At 53.5% G+C, this 17447-nt stretch overlaps 1 protein-coding gene and 1 long non-coding RNA gene across 2 annotated transcripts; both read left to right on the forward strand.

Moving 5' to 3' along the window:
* Positions 1 to 55: 55 nt before the first annotated feature.
* LOC309852378 lies at positions 56 to 2515 on the forward strand. The gene is made up of 3 exons (XR_014305191.1): positions 56 to 153; positions 1237 to 1387; positions 1933 to 2515. It is a non-coding gene; the product is annotated as an uncharacterized lncRNA (long non-coding RNA).
* Positions 2516 to 6772: 4257 nt separating this feature from the next.
* On the forward strand, positions 6773 to 13332 carry LRFN3 (leucine rich repeat and fibronectin type III domain containing 3). Its single transcript, XM_082708793.1, has 3 exons — positions 6773 to 7862; positions 9209 to 10639; positions 12704 to 13332. Exons 2-3 carry the CDS (start codon positions 9225 to 9227, stop codon positions 13167 to 13169), a joined length of 1881 nt encoding a protein of 626 aa, XP_082564919.1. The 5' UTR covers positions 6773 to 7862; positions 9209 to 9224; the 3' UTR covers positions 13170 to 13332.
* Positions 13333 to 17447: the final 4115 nt, after the last annotated feature.

A 17447-nucleotide genomic window follows, 5' to 3' on the forward strand; every position in this document is an offset into this window, starting at 1 on the left:
CCACAATGCACCACGCGCGTTGTGGCTGAGCGGTGTATTGCTGCCCCCACGTGGCAGATGAGCGGTTATGTCTAAACCAGGGAATAGTTCTGAGAGGAGCAGAAGCGGCCGGGACGTGGAACGCTGAGGGTTGCCCTGGAAACCTCTGAGGAGGTCAGTCCAGAGGGAAGGGGCCCCGCCACTGGCCCAAGGAAGAATGGTAGTCGTGAATAAGTTGGAGGTAGGGCCCACTATGAAGATTAAATGAAATGAGGACAGAACGGGGCGTGGGTGGCTCAGTGGGTTAAGCCTCTACCTTCTGCTCAGGTCATGATCTCAGGGTCCTGGGAGAGCCTCATCGGGCTCTCTGCTCAGCAGGGAGCCTGCTTCCCCTTATCTCTCTGCCTGCCACTCTGTCTACTCTCTCTCTCTGTCAAATAAATAAATGAAATCTTTTTTTTTAAGATTTTATTTATTTATTTGACAGAGAGAGAGCCGAAGGCAGCATCTTAACCCACTGAACCACCCAGGCGCCCCAATAAATAAAATCTTTAAAAGAGAGAGAGAAATGACAGAACTGTTGGCTGTATATTATTGTTATCATTACAGCTAGTACTCATAGAGCAAGTACTTACATGTGAACCACTGCTTCCAGCTTTGTACATGAATTATCTCATTTAATCCTCCCAACAAGCCATTTGAGGTACTTGCGAGAATGAAATTGAAGCTCGAAGAAGGGAATAACTTGCCCAAAGTCAGTTCAACTGGTCAGTGGCAGAGCTGGGGTATGAACTTAGGCTATCAGTCTTCCCAGTGGGTGCTTTTCTTCACTAAGACCGTAACACCCTCTGATCGCTCTGTTAAATTAGCCCGAGATTGTAATTAGGACATGAATCAACTCAAAATGGCCATTTGCATGTGGATCTCTGAGTTGGGGATTATGAGTTTCTGCCCAAATTTGTGATTTAGCCTTGCTCCAGGACAGTTTACAATCAGCATAAATTTATAATTAGCACATGAATCAGCACAGTATCTATTCACAGAGCTCAGATTTCTGATTAGCACTTGAATCAACAGCCATTTGTGTTAGAAGCTGGAATCATTAGTTTCAGATTAGCACACAGATCTGTGCATACTGGGATTATATTCACACCTAGAAAGCCCCACCCCCTCTGGGCCAGGTGACCTCCTCCTTAAATGTTGTCCTCATCCCTTCACTGAACCTCCACCCCCAACCCCACCATCATGCACTGGCAGGTAGACTTGGGGATGTCCTTGTTCCTCTCCTCTCCTCCATCTTGTTCGTAATGGAATATCACAGCGCCAAACACAGTTCAGAAATTACCTATTCTCTTTCTGCCTTATGAGGAGACAAAACACCAAAGCCTGGACCATATCTGATTCACAGGTACGTTCCCTGCATCAGGTCTGGCACACAGCAAGGGCTCAATAAATGCTTGGAGAGAGAGTGCTTGGGGATGGGGCACTCACCATCCTCTTTCTGCATCGACCTAAACATTTATCAAGTCAAGCCAGATTCACTTTGCCCTCAAAGAAGTAAAATTTGTGGTCACCCAGCCCAAAGGCAAAGGCCCAGTATAGGTGGGTGGGTGGGTGGTCAGGGTGGGGCCGAGACGTGTCCCTGGAGTGAGATTTGGTGTAGCCGGTGGAAGGAGATCCCACTGCCTGTTCTGGCTGCCTGCCCTGAGCTTGTATATCTGGTGATGGTTGATGTTGGGTCCATTATAACCCATACACTCGGCATAATCGTGACTGGGAGGAGGCTACCCAGCCTGGGAAGAAATTCCTAGTCCCTCCTTGCATCCGGGATGGCCATGTGACTAGTTCTTTCCAGTAAAATATGGACAGAAGGGAGGTTTATTGAAGTTTTTTTCTGGGGCCAGTTTTTTAAGATGGTGAACCTTCTCCACCCTGTCTCCTCCCATTTGCCAGGTGGAAGCAGATAATTCTGAGCCCCAGGAAAAAATGGAGGGAGAAGATTAACAAGTCTGCTGTGTGAGTCACCAGATGGAGGACAGCTGCCAACCAAGCAGGACACCTGTGGCAAGAAATCAACTATTGTATGAAGTCACTGAAATCAAGAGGGTTCTTTGTTACAGTAGCTGACATTGAACGCACGGATACTCTGACCCTTCCTCTCTAGTCCCCTGATAACAGTAAACCTTGGACAGCCACCTGTCATTCTGCGACATGAACCTCTAATCCCCAGTTGTGGTGTCCAGGCTTTCATATAGCAGTTTCATACAGTGGCCCAAAGGCTTTATGTTTACTAATTAAAAGTTACCAGTATATGGGGTGCCTGGATGGCTCAGTGGGTTAAAGCCTCTGCCTTCGGCTCAGGTCATGATCCCAGGGTCCTGGGATTGAGGCCCATATCAGGTTCTCTGCTTGGCAGAGAACCTGCTTCCTCTTCTCTCTGTGCCTGCCTCTCTGCCTACTTGTGATCTCTGTCTATGAAATAAATAAATCTGAAAGAAAAAAAAAAAGAATGTGTTCAACTTAAAAAAAAAAAAAATTACCAGTATATTCCCCTCCATTCTTTGCACAAATGTAAACTTTCTCCCATGTACTTATGGAAGTTCTCTTCCAGGCTGACAGTTGGAAGTCATTAAAGCAGACCTCAAGCATTGAGTTAGGTCTTTGAACATCATTAAGCAGAGCCTCATACACAGGATCTTGTGGTTGCCCTGAAAAAAAGTCCATGCTTGCCAGAAACCCATCAGTCTGATTTAGGGTGGCTAGGTATATGTTTGGGAGGGTGGGGAGGATATACACATCTTCCTGCCTGTCTCTTTTGACCCATCCGTATGGGAATGCACCTTCAGACCTAATTTTTTTTTAAGATTTTATCTATTAAAAAATTTTTTTAAAAAGGATTTTATTTATTTATTTGACAGAGATCACAAGTAGGCAGAGAGAGAGAAGGGGAAGCAGGATCGCTGCTGAACAGAGAGCCTGATGCGGGGCTCGATCCCAGGACCCTGGGTTCATGACCTGAGCCAAAGGCAGAGGCTTAACCCACTGAGCCACCTAGGCACTCCCAGACCTAATTTTTAAAGTAGGGTCCTGGGTGTGCCTGTCTGGCTCAGTCAGTTAAGCATCTGCCTTCGGCTTTGGTCTTGATCCCAGGGTTCTAGGACTGAGCCCCACATCGGGATCCCTGCTCAGTGGAGAGCATGCTTCTCCTTCTCTGTTTCCCCTGCTTATGCCCTCTCTCTCTCTCTGTGTCAAATAAATAAATAAAATCTTTAAAAAATAATAAAGTGAGTTCCTAGTCCCCAGTACTGATTCGTGTGCTAATTACAAAGCTGAGCTAATTCCAGTGAACACCGGAGGCTGGACTTGGGTTGGTGGGTATTAGTTGAGGATAAAGAGACCCCACCTCTATGCATCACTGCTCAAACAACCCCCAATTTGAAAGGGGCCTGAATTTATTTATAAACTCTTTCTGACAGAGTGACATCATTGATTTGAATGTCCATGTGCACGCATGTGTGCATGCACGTGTGTGTGTGCCCATCCCTTGTAGGTGTTTGATAGGCTTTCTGAATATTTTTCTCGTGTACATGTGTGAGAATGTAGCTCACCAAGCATGCAAGAAAGAATGTGAGCAGAGTATGTTTCTGCACGTATGCTTTCTCACATGTCTGAGTATGGGTCTGTGCGTGTGTGTATTGGAGGTGTGTGACTAAATGTGCACTTGTGTATGTCCCCTGTTTTTGAACATGAAACCAGGTGTACATGCGTTCCATGTGCCTGCTGTGTCTGTGTTTGGTGAGCCTCTGAGTACGTGACGTGCATTTAGGAATATGGATGTGTCTGCCATGTGTATTTGTATGTTTAGGCAGATTCTGTGTGTGTATATGAGCAGTCCCCTTCCCCCCAAGACCCCTTCAGCTCTCAGGCAGTTTAACCTCATTCTTCCTGCTGGGGCTTTTTCTGCTCCTTTTGTCCCCTTCTCCAGATGTTGTAATTAAGTAAATGCGGCAATTAAGCAGAGCACCCCAAAGACCATCCCACCAGGATCCCCTTGCAGGATCTGATGAAGGATTACAGCACATACAGACACATGCACGGGACTATCCAGGTACTGCAGAGACCCCCCAGACTGCACGTCCTATAGCATGAGGACAAACAATGCAGAGGGCCCCTTTGCCTACCTGCTTTGTTGGTATTCATCCTTCAGGTCTCAGCAGGGGTTGGGAGAGCCTAAAAGGTTAGACTCTGCCTCTGGGATCCCCTCTGCTTCCTCTGTCAGAGCCCTGACCACTCTGGCCTGTGGTTTGCCATCAAAGCCCTTAATTATTTTCCCCTGTGTGTCTCCTATCACACCCCTCTGGCCACTGTGGTCTGGGTCTCTGTCATTACAGTCCTAGTCTGTGCAGCCCAAGTTTCTCCCAGCCCAGTCCTGATCACTCTGGGCTGTCTGGAGGAGTGTCTTTTTTGCTTTTGAAATTTGAGCTCAGTGAAAGCAGGATCTGACACTGCCTTGGTCACACGTCTGCTGCAGTGTCATTTAGCACAAAACCATAGCCAGATACCTACAGTAAATATCGAACTAGCATCTTTGCCTCTGACCCTCTCTGTTTCAGGGCCCTGCTTTGCGTCTCTAATTATGTTGGTTTCTCTAGCACACACTTAGAATGCTAAATCCCCTCAATCCCCTCAATCCACCAGCTTTCAGCACAGCTGTAGTGGACAGTTCCCTGCAAGTAAGCAGATGGCTCTTGTTTAGCCCAGTGGTTTTCAAAGTGTGCCCAGAGATCCCCAGACCCACAGCATTGGCAGCCCTTGGGAACTTGTTAGAAATGCAAATGTTTGGGCCTCACCTAGAAGTACTGGATCAGAAACTTTGGGACTGGGGCCTGGAGATCTATTGTTAAGGTGATCCCAACACAACTAAAGTGTGAGGACAACTGGTTTAGTTCATGTAAGGTATCCCTTTCTGCATCTCTGCCTCAGAGCTCGGATGGCTCTCAGTGCCACTCCCTCCCACCAAAGAGATGACCATCACCCAAAGGCATAAGGACTAGGGTATAAATGCAGGAGTAGGGCGAAGACATTTTGCAGGCGGGGGAGAAAGGGGAGGAACCATAATTCTGATGTGTTCTACAAGGTTCCTTAATGTTCCCCAGCTGAACTGAGCCCCTGTTGCCCAGAAGGGTAATCTGCTCTTTGTCCGCACTGTCTATTCACTTTCTTCCTCCCCTCTCTCATTCCCTCCCAATCCCTTGCCCGTTTCCTGGGGTCAAATCTGCTCTTAGACTGTCTCCAGGTATTTCTGTCTATCTCCCCACCTCCAACACTTCTGTAGTGTCTCTGAGACTTCTGCATCCTTTTTCTGAGTGTCTGAGTAACTGGTGTCCATTATGCTGGAGGGGAGCTCCGATGAACTTTGCTAATGATCGGAAAGGCGGGCCCTAGAGCTGAGTTAATTTTAGCTGCAATTTTTCAATACACATAAGTGGAAGGAGCCAAAAGTCTGTTCTGAAACCTTCAGCAGAGCTAGGGATGCAAGGCAATGTGCATACATGTCCCTATCCCCAACAAGGGGGCTTTACTCCTCTACTTGGGGTGGGGGGTGGCATTCCTGAGGATGGTATGTGACCATTCAGGTTCCCCCAGGGTTAGGGCCATGACCAAAGGCCAAGACTATGTTCCCTTCAGAGCAGGGGATCCAAAGATCAGGCCCCCTGTGTTGTTATCACTAAGTTCTCAGGGCAGGCTTGCAGACTACCACTCACATCCCTCTTCCTGCGATACCATGTGCCAGAAGACCTGCGGAATCCCCCCCCCCCCACTTTCAGTACCCTCTCACAATGGCCAGGACAGGCAGACCCCACTCCTGGTGAGTCATTTGTTAGTATAATTCTTGGAGAGTCCTCTAAGGGGCAGTGGACCTGAGTCAGGGAGAGGGGAAGGCAGTGGACACACTTCTCTGGGTCAACCTGTCCAGCCCCCTGCCTCTGTCCCATTTCCTATCTTGTCCATTCTTCATGGGATATCTATATCCAGTGCGTTTTGAGGTCTAACTATAATTCCAGAGGGTAACAGGGTCTGGAAGCCAAGTTTACCCCTTGCAGCCAGGGCAAGGAGGCTTGGAGGAAGGAGCAGAGTCTCCTCTCTGGTTTGAAAGATCAGGCCTGTTGCTGGGCAGGGTCCAAGTAAGGAAACCCCACCTAAGGAAGGACATCCCAGGGAGGTGGTGCAGGAGACAGGGTTGGGGGCCCGAGGCTCTGGGATGGAAGGGATATTCAAAGCTGTGAATAAGAACTGGAAACACACCCTGTTCAGCCTCTGCACCCTCACCCCCCAGCCCACCCGTGTCTCTGTCTCTTTGACTTTTTCTGTGTCTCTGTTTCTGTCTATCTCTGTCTTGTCCTAGTCTCTTTCTCTCCGGCTCTCCCACTGTCTCTGTGTATTTCCATCCTTGAATACGTGTGTCTATCTGCCTCTCTACCTCTCTCATTCTACTCCTGTCTCTGGATCTAAACCTGCCCATCTTTTGTCTCTCTCTCAATCTGTGTGTCTCTTTGTCTCAGTCTCTAGGTCTCTCTCTGGGCCCCTCCGTATCCAAGGATTTTTTTTCTCGCTCCCAAGCAACGCTAGAGCGACTCCATGGGAGATGGGGCCCGGACGCGCGCCTTTGAAAGATGAGGGCTGCCTACACCTTTAAGCACGGGCACGCGCGGAGCCTGCGCCTTTAAGCGCGGGCGCGCGCGAGGCCCTGGGTTCCCGGCGAGGAGGCCGCGGGAGCGCCCGGACCCGGCCCGCCTGCCCGGCCCCCGCCCGGCCCCCGCCCCGGCCCCGGCGGGGGAGGGGTCTCTGAGCGCGGCCCCTCCCCCCTGCGCCCAAACCTGCGCTGCGGTGTCTCCACCCCGCGTGTCCCCGTCTGTCCGTCCGTCCTCGCCCAGGCCTCGCCCCACCCCGGCCCCAGGGGCTGCCTTGCCACCACCCCCCCACCGCATTCGCTTCCCTCCCTCCGGGCCAGTCCCCGCCGCCAGGGAAGCAAGCTGGGACCAAGCCGCCCCAAACCCAGGGCCAGCACCCCGACATCAGTGGCCTGCACCCCGAGATTGGATCCAGAGATCTGGAAACCTGAGCCTGAAACCTTGATCTGGGGCTGGGACCCCAAGACCTGGCGCCTGAACACCTACTATCTGGGGCTGGAATCTCAACATCGACTTGGAACCCCAAGACTTGGAATATGGACCTCCAAATTTGGAAACTGAACCTCAAGATTTCTCATCTAAAGCCCCAAATCTGAAACTGAACTCTGAATGCTGTGCCTGGGACCTTGAAATCTGGGACCAAATTCCCATATCTATACTCCGGAACCCCCTATTTGGGACCCAAACCCTGAGATTTAGGCCTCAAATTCCAAGATCTGAACTCTGGCATTCCAAGGGGCCTAAGCCAGTGCTAGAGCCTGAAGTCCTTGCTGAAAACCCGAATGCTGAAATTGAGGGCTAGAGACCTCCAAATCTTTATTTGGCACCCCAGTTCTGAACCCGGCACCCCAGTATTGGATCCCAGGACTGGGCTTGAGACTCAGACCTAAAGTCTCCATTTGGCTGTTTAGCATCCCAAGACCAGAGCTAGGAGCCACTGGCTCTGACCAACCAGAACTGGAGCCTGGGTCTCTAAAATTGGTCCCTAGAGGCCATATATTTAAAGATCTAGGACCCCAAGTATCAAGGTCTAGAGACTCCATGGCCACAGATCTGGGCTGAGACACAACACAGTCCCTCTACAGAGGCCTTGGGAACAGAGAAGGCATGACCAGGTCCCCCCACCAGAGTCCTGACTCCTGACCCCTTGGAGCCTGAGGACTCTGCTCCCTGGGGCGACTTCCAGCTCAGGTAAGGCTACTGGGGGCCGGGGGAGGGGGCGGGGGGGGCGGGGAAGGCTTGCTGGTGGGGAGGGACTTGGGAGAAACTTTGTGGCTGAGGGTAGAGGGAAGTGAGGATTAGGTCCCCCTGGGCACCCTTGGGTTTTCCCCAGGAAACAGATATCCCATCCCCCCTCCTCCAAGGGTTTGCCCCCATCTCCTGCTGGGCCTCATACACTCTCTGGATATTGATTTGACCAGCACTGGCCCTCTCTGACCTTCTCTTCCCCAGTTTATGGCACCTCCAGGTCTCTGATCTCGCACTCTGTTCTCCAATTTCTTCCCACCATCTGTCTCATCTGACCATCTTCACATGCCTGTCCTGGCCAGTGCTCCTCTCACTGACCAGCCGTGTTCCCCACTCCTCACTGTTCATCTTCAACACTTCCATCCACCGCTGCTGTCTCAGGCCACCTGTCTGCTTCTTCACTCACTGACCATCTTTGGCATCTCTGTCCACCATGCCTCTCTCTGATCATCTTTCACTTGCTCTCTTGCTCTTGCCCATCCCTGACTCTGAGCCCTGGCCTGTCTCTGACCATCCTTTGCCATTGCTCTCGCCCTTCTCCCACCGCCTGTCCCAACAGCCACTCTGCGACCCTTACTGACCCCCTCTCCTCTCTCTAGAGCACTGGAGTTCTCTCATCATCTCTAGTATCTCTGTCTGCCTTTCCTCTCTCTGATCGCCTCTCCTCACACCCACCATCCTAACAGCTACCCTCATCTCCAGCTGTCTCTGACATGTCTGCCCATTCCTCCTCTATCTGACTGCCTCTCTGGCTCTTGACCATTTCTGACCATCTTCTTGACTATGTCTCTTAGATCTCTTGGAGCACCCTGACCATGTCCCCTCCTTTGTCCACCTCTGTTCTCCTGGCCATCTCTAACCACCTCCCTTCTCTGGTCATGTTTGACTACTTCTAGTCATTCCCACCACCTTGACCACCTCTTCTCTCTGGCTGTCTTTGACCATGTCTTTGACCATGTTTCAAGCCCTCTGGCTTCCCTTCTATCCACTCTGATCAACCGTCTCATTCTCTGTCTCTGACCATCTCTAATTACCTCCCCTTCCTCTGACTGTCTTTGTTCGTGTCTGCTCCCTCTGACCCTCCATGACATGTCCCTCTGAGTCTTGGACCATCTCCTTTGGCTTTTGATGGGTCTGACCACTCCTGCTCCTCTGCCTGACACTCTTTGACCCAACTGTTTGGTTTCCAGCCCACTGTGACCTTCTCTAGGGTCTTGAACCATCCCAATGGCTTCTGGCACCCCTCTTCTGGCCTCAGTCTGCCCTAATGCCTCCCTTCTCCCCTGTAGGCCACCCCTGCCCGCAATGGCCGTCCTCCCACTGCTCCTCTGCCTGCTGCCGCTGGCCCCTGCCTCGTCTCCATCGCAGCCAGCCACACCCAGCCCGTGTCCCCGCCGCTGCCGCTGCCAGACGCAGTCCTTGCCCCTCAGCGTGCTGTGCCCGGGGGCAGGCCTTCTGTTCGTGCCCCCCTCGCTGGACCGCCGGGCCGCCGAGCTGCGCCTGGCGGACAACTTCATTGCGGCCGTGCGCCGCCGCGACCTGGCCAACATGACCGGCCTGCTGCATCTGAGCTTGTCGCGGAACACCATCCGCCACGTGGCCGTGGGTGCCTTCGCGGACCTGCGTGCCCTGCGGGCCCTGCACCTGGACGGAAACCGGCTGACCTCGCTGGGCGAGGGTCAGCTGCGCGGCCTGGTCAATTTGCGCCATCTCATCCTCAGCAACAACCAGCTGGCGGCCCTGGCGGCCGGTGCCCTGGACGACTGCGCCGAGACGCTGGAGGACCTGGACCTCTCCTACAACAACCTGGAGCAGCTGCCCTGGGAGGCCTTGGGTCGCCTGGGCAACGTCAACACATTGGGCCTCGACCACAATCTGCTGGCGTCTGTGCCCGCCGGCGCCTTCTCCCGCCTGCACAAGCTGGCACGGCTAGACATGACCTCCAATCGCCTGACCACCATCCCACCCGACCCGCTCTTCTCCCGCCTGCCGCTGCTGGCCAGGCCCCGCGGCTCCCCCGCCTCCGCCCTGGTGCTGGCCTTCGGCGGAAACCCCCTGCACTGCAACTGCGAGCTGGTGTGGCTGCGGCGCCTGGCCCGGGAGGACGACCTGGAGGCCTGCGCCTCCCCACCTGCGCTGGGTGGCCGCTACTTCTGGGCTGTGGGTGAGGAGGAATTCGTGTGTGAGCCCCCCGTGGTGACTCACCGCTCACCACCCCTGGCGGTGCCTGCAGGCCGACCAGCTGCTCTGCGCTGCCGGGCAGTGGGGGACCCCGAGCCCCGAGTGCGCTGGGTATCACCCCAGGGCCGGCTGGTGGGCAACTCGAGCCGTGCCCGTGCCTTCCCTAATGGGACATTGGAGCTACTGGTCACCGAGCCGGGCGACGGGGGTATTTTCACTTGCATTGCAGCTAATGCAGCCGGTGAGGCCACTGCCGCTGTTGAGCTGACTGTGGGTCCCCCACCACCTCCCCAGCTAGCCAACAGCACCAGCTGTGACCCCCCGCGGGACGGGGATCCTGATGCCCTCACCCCGCCCTCTGCCGCCTCTGCCTCTGCCAAGGCAGCTGACCCTGGGCCCCCTACCGACCGCGGGGTCCAGGTGACTGAGCATGGGGCCACAGCTGCTCTTGTCCAGTGGCCGGACCAGCGGCCCATCCCAGGCATCCGCATGTACCAGATCCAGTACAACAGCTCAGCCGACGACATCCTCGTCTACAGGTGCACAGCCCGGCAGTGGGCAGCGTGGGTGGCAGAAGGAGGTGGGGGGAGGGTTGGAGATACATCTGTTGACACCCCAGGCTGCAACGCAGCTGAGAAATGAGGCTGAAATGATTACAAAGGAAATCAGACAGCGAAGTGAAAGAAATTAGGCAGAGACGGTAAAAGAAATCTGGCATAAAAAGAAACAAGGCAGATAAAAAGATAAAAAGAAACAAGGCAGCAAAAGTCAATGGTAACAGATACAAAAAAGAAATCAGGCAGCAAGAGTAAAAAGTAATCAGGTCAGAAGAATAGAAAGTTAATTGTGGGGAGGGGGACAAGGTTGGAGAGGTACAAACAAATTGCATAAAAAGGTAAAGAGGAACTGGGTGCTTCCAGAGGACAGGATTAGATAGAAGCCAAGTTGTAAGAAGAAAAGGAGATCAAATAAGAAAGTACAGAGTTCTTGTGGAAAACAAAATGAGGGAGGCAGCAGAACAGAGATCAGGGTTTGGGTCTGTGCAGTATGAACTGCTCCAGATGTTAGAGTTCCAATACAGTGACATCTCCATTTTTTATTTTCTAAATCAAATTCAACCTAGATCATACTCCACCTGCTAGGTGAAAGGGCACGTTCAATTTGCCCAGTGTTGGGGACTCCCTTCTCCATGGAATTGTGGCAAGCAATAGAAGAAACTCGGGGGCTTATGCGTAGGAGGATCAGGACATCTCCTGCCCCGGAGCTGGGGAGCATTTGGAACATCTGCTGTGGCCGGCCCCATGTGGTCAGGAATGGTCGCTCTAACCCAGTTGCTGCTGGCACTTCTCACCCTGCTACCCTTGCATGGCTGGCTGTGGGTGGTTTCCTCTTCTCACTGCCAGGCTGGGCAAAGGGTGCAGTCCCTAAGGCCTGGCTGCAAAGAGCCAGCCTCCCAATGCCTGGGGTGTGCATGTTATAAACCCAGGACCTGGGTCCCCTTTCTTTCCCAGAGGCCCACATCTCAAGAGGTCATCATCTGATTTCCTTTACAGCCCTGGAAATCTAGCGAGCTTATTCTGTTCCCTCTATTGGATGGCCTTACTGCCTGGAGGCGGGTGGGGGAGTTGGCTCCATGGAGGGCCCACACCTAGAAATCCCACAAATCCTGTCCACCTTGCCTGGCAGGGGGTGAGACAAATGCTCTCTTAGTCACCCTTTCAGAGACAATCACCTGTAACTCCCTCATTAAAGCAGTTTAGGAATAAGACAGATTGTAAAACAAGTTAAATCCCCAACAGGGTGCTCTGCTGCCAAAGGAAGGAAAGTAGAACTGGGTGCTAGGGATAAAAGGAAATGGGAAAGGTAAGGATAAAAACCAGGCAACAGAGATAAAAAGGGAATTGAGAGCCAGAGCTGGAAGAAATAAGGCAACAGGGAGAAAAAGAAAGCTGTGATGGCTGAAGTACGTCAGTTTCATGAGAACAGAGAGGGCTCACTGAAAGCAGGGTATACATACAGTAATGATAAGAAGGCAGTGGGGCTAGGGGACATTCATTGGCAGGTTAGAAGGCGGGCATCAGCAGTGTGCGACAATCGGGTGGTTAGATGAGAGAATTCTAGCTGGATGCTGGAGCAACGTGGGGCAGCTTGAAAAGGGAAATCAGGCCCCAGATGGAGGCGAGGCTGACCAGGGGAATTTGGGGAAACCTGCAAAGTTGAGCAGGGGTCTAGAGGGAGACGGAGAGCTGGGATTGGAGAGAAAATTGCATCGTAGGGAAGCTGGGCAGTGAGGCTGCCCTGAACCCACAGAGCAGAGGAGCAGTGGGCAGCGTCCCCAGAGAGAATCTGGGCACTATGGCTAGAGGGAGATTAAACGGGGATTTGAGCGGCAAGCGCCAGGAACCTAAGAGGACCCGTGGGTTATCAGTCAGGAGGCTGACTGGGTATTAGACGGAAGGGAATTTGAGTCGTGATGGGAAGGAACTTGGCCTAACAGGGGGCTGGAGGGAATGAGCCAGACAGGAGGGGTTGCGGCACAGTGCAGGGTGGGTGCTGGGCAGCCAGAGCAGAGACCTGACCCCCACCTGCCTATCCCTCTCCAGGATGATTCCTGCCGACAGCCGCTCCTTCTTGTTATCGGACCTGGCGTCGGGCCGCACCTACGATCTGTGCGTGCTGGCGGTATACGAGGACAGCGCCACGGGGTTGACCGCCACGCGGCCGGTGGGCTGCGCCCGCTTCTCCACTGAGCCGGCGCTGCGGCCATGCGGGTCCCCGCACGCACCCTTCCTGGGCGGCACCATGATCATTGCCCTCGGTGGAGTCATCGTGGCCTCGGTACTGGTCTTCATCTTCGTGCTGCTTATGCGCTACAAGGTGCACGGAGGCCAGCCCCCCGGCAAGGCCAAGGCGCCTGCACCCGTCAGCAGCGTTTGTTCGCAGACCAACGGCGCCCTGGGCCCCACACCGGCCCCACCCGCCCCTGAGCCCGCCGCGCCCAGGGCCCACACCGTGGTCCAGCTGGACTGTGAGCCCTGGAGGCCCAGCCACGAACCCACGGGACCCTAGCCTCACGCCCACCTCTACGGCCCTTCTGGCCCCAAGGGTGGGAGGAGCCAGGCACCCGGTGGGACCTGGCCTCAGACTCACCAAATTGCTCACGGTTTTTAAAACTCTGATGGGGAGGGTGTCGGGGGCACCGGGGCACAACAAGAAAGTCCTATTTTTCTAAGCTGGGGCCTAGGCCCTTGCCCTTGTCTCTGTCTGTGGGGGCTGGGGGGGTTCATGCAGGGGTCTGGAGTTGGGAAAGCCTCCTCTGGGGAGAGACGCCCCGCCAACCCCGTTCTGTCTGAGGTTCCTGAATGAGGCTGAGGATGGCCATTCATTCAGTTGACAGAATTCCATGAGGGTACCCCCTGGGCGTGCCCTCTCCTGGGTTACGCTGCCATGAACCAGGTGGCCCCAAGCCCTGCTCAGACAGTGACAGTTTAGAGTGAGCAGAAATGTGGTGATGAGGGAGACCTAGGAGATTGCGGGAGCCCAGGAAACGTGCCTGGCTCAACCTAGGGTGTGGTGAGGGAGGCTTCCTGGAGGAAAGATGAGATCTGAGCATGACATCAGAAGGAGATAATTGGACAAGGAGCAAAGGGAAAGCTGTTGCAGGCAGAGGGCCCAGCACAAGCAAGGACTGAGTAAATGCCAGACACTGGGGAGTACTGTGGTAGAGGTAAGGCAGGAGGGGTGAGCAGGGTACAGGACCTCCAGGCTGAGGAATTCAGACCTTGGCCTGATGGTGCTGGGGAGCCATAGAGGATTCTATGCGGGGGGCGGGGGGAGAGGAACAGGGTCAGGAATGGGCTTTAGGAAGCTCTTTCTAGCTGTCATGAAGAGGTGGACCAGAGGAGAAGACTGAAGCTGGGGGTGTGGGGGAAGCCAAGGCAGGGACCCAAGTGGGTAAGGACAAGACTGGACAGGGGTAGGGCTAGGGGAAAGGAGGAAGGGGTAAGTGAGAGAGGAAGCTGAATGGACAGGTTATGGGGCTGAAGGACTGTGGGGGAGGAAAATGTACAAGGTGAGGCCCAGGTCTCTGGCCAAGGGAGGGAGCTACCTGATATAGAACCAGGAAGAAGGTACAGATTTAGGGAATATGCTGAGGCCAGTGGGGGACGGGTGAATGTGGGGGGCCCAGAAGACATCCACGGGGTGGTGGCAAGGAGGCCTCAGGGCCCTGGTCTGAGGTTGGAACCGGGGACCGAAAAGAAGGCTACGTTAGCAGAGATGGGGAATGAGGCCACTGAGGTGATGAGACAGCCTCTGGGACTTTCCATATTTAAGGAACAGGCAAAGAGAAACCTGGCAAAGACTACTAAATAGGAAAAGTAGATGGAGGGACAGAGTGACGCAAACCAGACAAGTCAGACACAAGTAACTATTGTGTTCAGTAATGTCAGGCCATAGTGACCTCAGTAGAACGGTGTTAGGGGATTGGTTGGGCAGGGGCCAGATTCTGCTGATTTGAGGGTAGGAAGTCAGAAAGTATAGTTAGGGAATGTAGTCCCTGTGATTCTGTGGACCTAGGGCCTGGATCGTCTGGACCTGTCAGCCCTGTGTCTCTGCAAGGCTGGTTCTCACTCTGTCTTGGACTGCCTTAGGCTCCCTTGGACACAAACCTAGAGGTTTGGAAGACCAAACCCTGAGTCTTGGTAACACCGCACCTCATTGGAGATCCAGGAATGGGATAGGCAGTAAGAGGAACAGGCCCTAGTCTTCCTTTGGAGGTGGGTCCAGAGGCAGAGAAAATAGGGGTAGGGGAGATGGACTTAAGTCCTGCAGGTGTTCTCTGGAATGATGCTGGTGTGAGGGGCATGGTGAAGAGGGCCCAAGACTGGACTGGCCATTCTCATGACCAGGTGCACGTGACCTTGTCCTCATGGGATAACATCCTAGATTCTGTAATGGTTTTTTTGGTGGGTGTAGGCTTTGAAAAATGAGCTTCCACCAGCCATGGGAACAATCTGAGTCCCAGGGACCTGGTCTAACTCCCAAGTCCTCCAGAAGGACAATGATGTCCTTCTCGTTTGCGGCCCTTGGTGGCTGAGGTCAGGTGAAGCCATCAGGGTGAGTGAGGTGTGATGGCCAAGGGGGTTGGGGAGTGGGAAGATTTGAGATCTAGTGCCAACCGCAAAATACCAGTTGCTGCCACGAGGGGGAGCCAGAGGGCACCCTGCCTCAACCCTCACTTTTAAATTTGAACAATTTATTGTGTGCCTACTTGTGCAGCATGCTGGGAATTCAAGACTGAGCAAACACAGGCACAGGGTGTGCCCTCACATATCTCACCATTTGGTGGGGAAACAAATGTTAAATAATCACACAGTCCAGTGTAAATCATCTGTGGTGACCGTGGTTGGGGGGAGGGAGGAGCGGCATGAAGGAGAGATCCACGGAACCGTGAACCAGGAGACCTGACCCAGGAATTGAGGTTGAGAGAGGCTTCCTAGAAGAAGTGACTACTCAGCTGAGATCTGAAGGATGCTCAGGTTGGAGTTAACTGCACCGGAGGTGGAAAGAAGATCCAACGCAAATAGTACAGCGTGTGCCCAAGTGTAGGGGCTGGGGGGCGGGGTGGGGTGAGGGAAGGGGACAGGTGATGCAGGACTCTGTAAGCTGCCGGCAAGAGTCTGGGTTTTATTAGAAGTGGCATGAGAAGCCATTGGAGGTTTTGAACAGGGAGGAGAGTAGAGCTCCCTGCTCTTCAGGAAGCTCTAGGGTCAGGTCTGTTTGCATGTGCAGGGACAGAAGCGAAGAAAGGAGACCAGGGAAGGGGCTACTGCAGTAGTCCAGGCAGAATGCTGACCCAGATGAGGTTGGGGCCTGAAGTAGATGGACTGCAGAGATATTTGAGGCTTCCTCACCAGAGACCTCTGTTCCTTATGCAAAGGAGGACAGTACGGACCACTATCCAATGATCTGGCTCTCGGGCAAGATTGCAGAGACTGGAAAGAAGAGTTGTGGGACCCTGGTATCTGCTATGCAACGATCCATCCCTCAGATGAGGAAGTTGACCTCTCTGTAGCATAAGAATTAACTTTTTCCAGGTTTAGGTACCAAACAGAGAGTGGACATTGGTTCTGCAAGGCAGAGACCATGGCTGGTTAGGGGGAATCTCCTTCGAAGAAATATAGGCCTGGAAGGGGGACACACACCCAGCGGTAGCTAATTATGCATTTGGAAGCAAAGAGAATGGGAGGAGAGAGATGGGGGCACGCTAGTTCCTCTAGCATGGTCCCCCTTGCCTCTCCATCTGGGGGCCTGGGTCGTCCCCCACCCCCATGTAGGAACAATACTCCTACGGACAAATGATCCCATGTAACTAGAATTTAAAGTTAAAACGCAGCTTTCCAACTCTGCCCAGCAGAGTCCACCAATTTCCTGAGCTCAGTGAGGGTTACTCCTCTTCCTATGGTCCAACCCCACTGTGGCTGTGAGAATGCCTTGCGCACTTTTGAGACCAGGTATCCCGGAACCAAAGTTCCAGGCTCCTGGAGCATTTTCTCAAAGTAACTGTAGTTCTCATACAAGGACGCTCCCCTGCCACATCAAACCTATGTGTGTGCGTCTGGTGAAGCTAACACAGGCCCCGAGTGTCCCCGAGTCTGGGATCCCTTCCCTGCCAGGCCTCAGCTAAAGCCGAACTTTCACAGCTGGTTCCCTGGGCACGTATGTGGGGGAGTCTGATAAAGGGGTCCTCTGAAAAGGGATATTTCTATTCTGGGTTGAACCTGAGTGTGGCTTCTGCCTTTGATTCCTCCCTAATGTCTCCCTGGTAGCCCCTTCCTGTTTCACAAAACAAAAGGATGGGTATCAGTGCTTGGTGCTGCCCTGACCTGTACAGTGAGGCTGGGAACACAGTGTGGACCATCCCAGCCCCAGATCCCGCCTTCACAGAGCTCCAGGCCTTGGGGGAAATACATGCTCACCGAACAATGGCACCCCAAAGTGGAGAGGGCTGGGATGGCAGAAGCACAGGGAAGACTGATTAGGGCCTGTCGAAGTGCAAGGGAGCCCAGAATGGGCTCCTTACTGTGCCTGGCTTGGGAGGTGACCTGAAGACCGGGCCAGCTTCTGCACTGTGACCTGTAGAGTCCCACCACAGCACCTCACATTTAGAAGGACCCTGTGCTTGGTTGAATGCCCTGCTGTCACCCCCATGACATTCATAATAATTTTTGGACAAAGGACTCCACATTGGCACTTTGTACGGGACCCTGCATCCTTGAGGGATATTACAAAAAGAGCCAGGAGAGGAAAGGGTCTTCTTAGGACAGAGAACAATGTGTGCAAAAC

This window comes from Mustela nivalis (assembly GCF_964662115.1).
Source record: "Mustela nivalis genome assembly, chromosome: 18".
NCBI classification, from domain to species: domain Eukaryota; kingdom Metazoa; phylum Chordata; class Mammalia; order Carnivora; family Mustelidae; genus Mustela; species Mustela nivalis.

Coding starts and splice junctions, on each gene's coding strand:
- LRFN3 (XM_082708793.1), top strand. CDS start 9,225: ATGGCCGTCCTCCCACTGCTCCTCTGCCTGCTGCCGCTGGCCCCTGCC. Junction 10,640..12,703: donor GACGACATCCTCGTCTACAG/GTGCACAGCCCG, acceptor ATCCCTCTCCAG/GATGATTCCTGCCGACAGCC.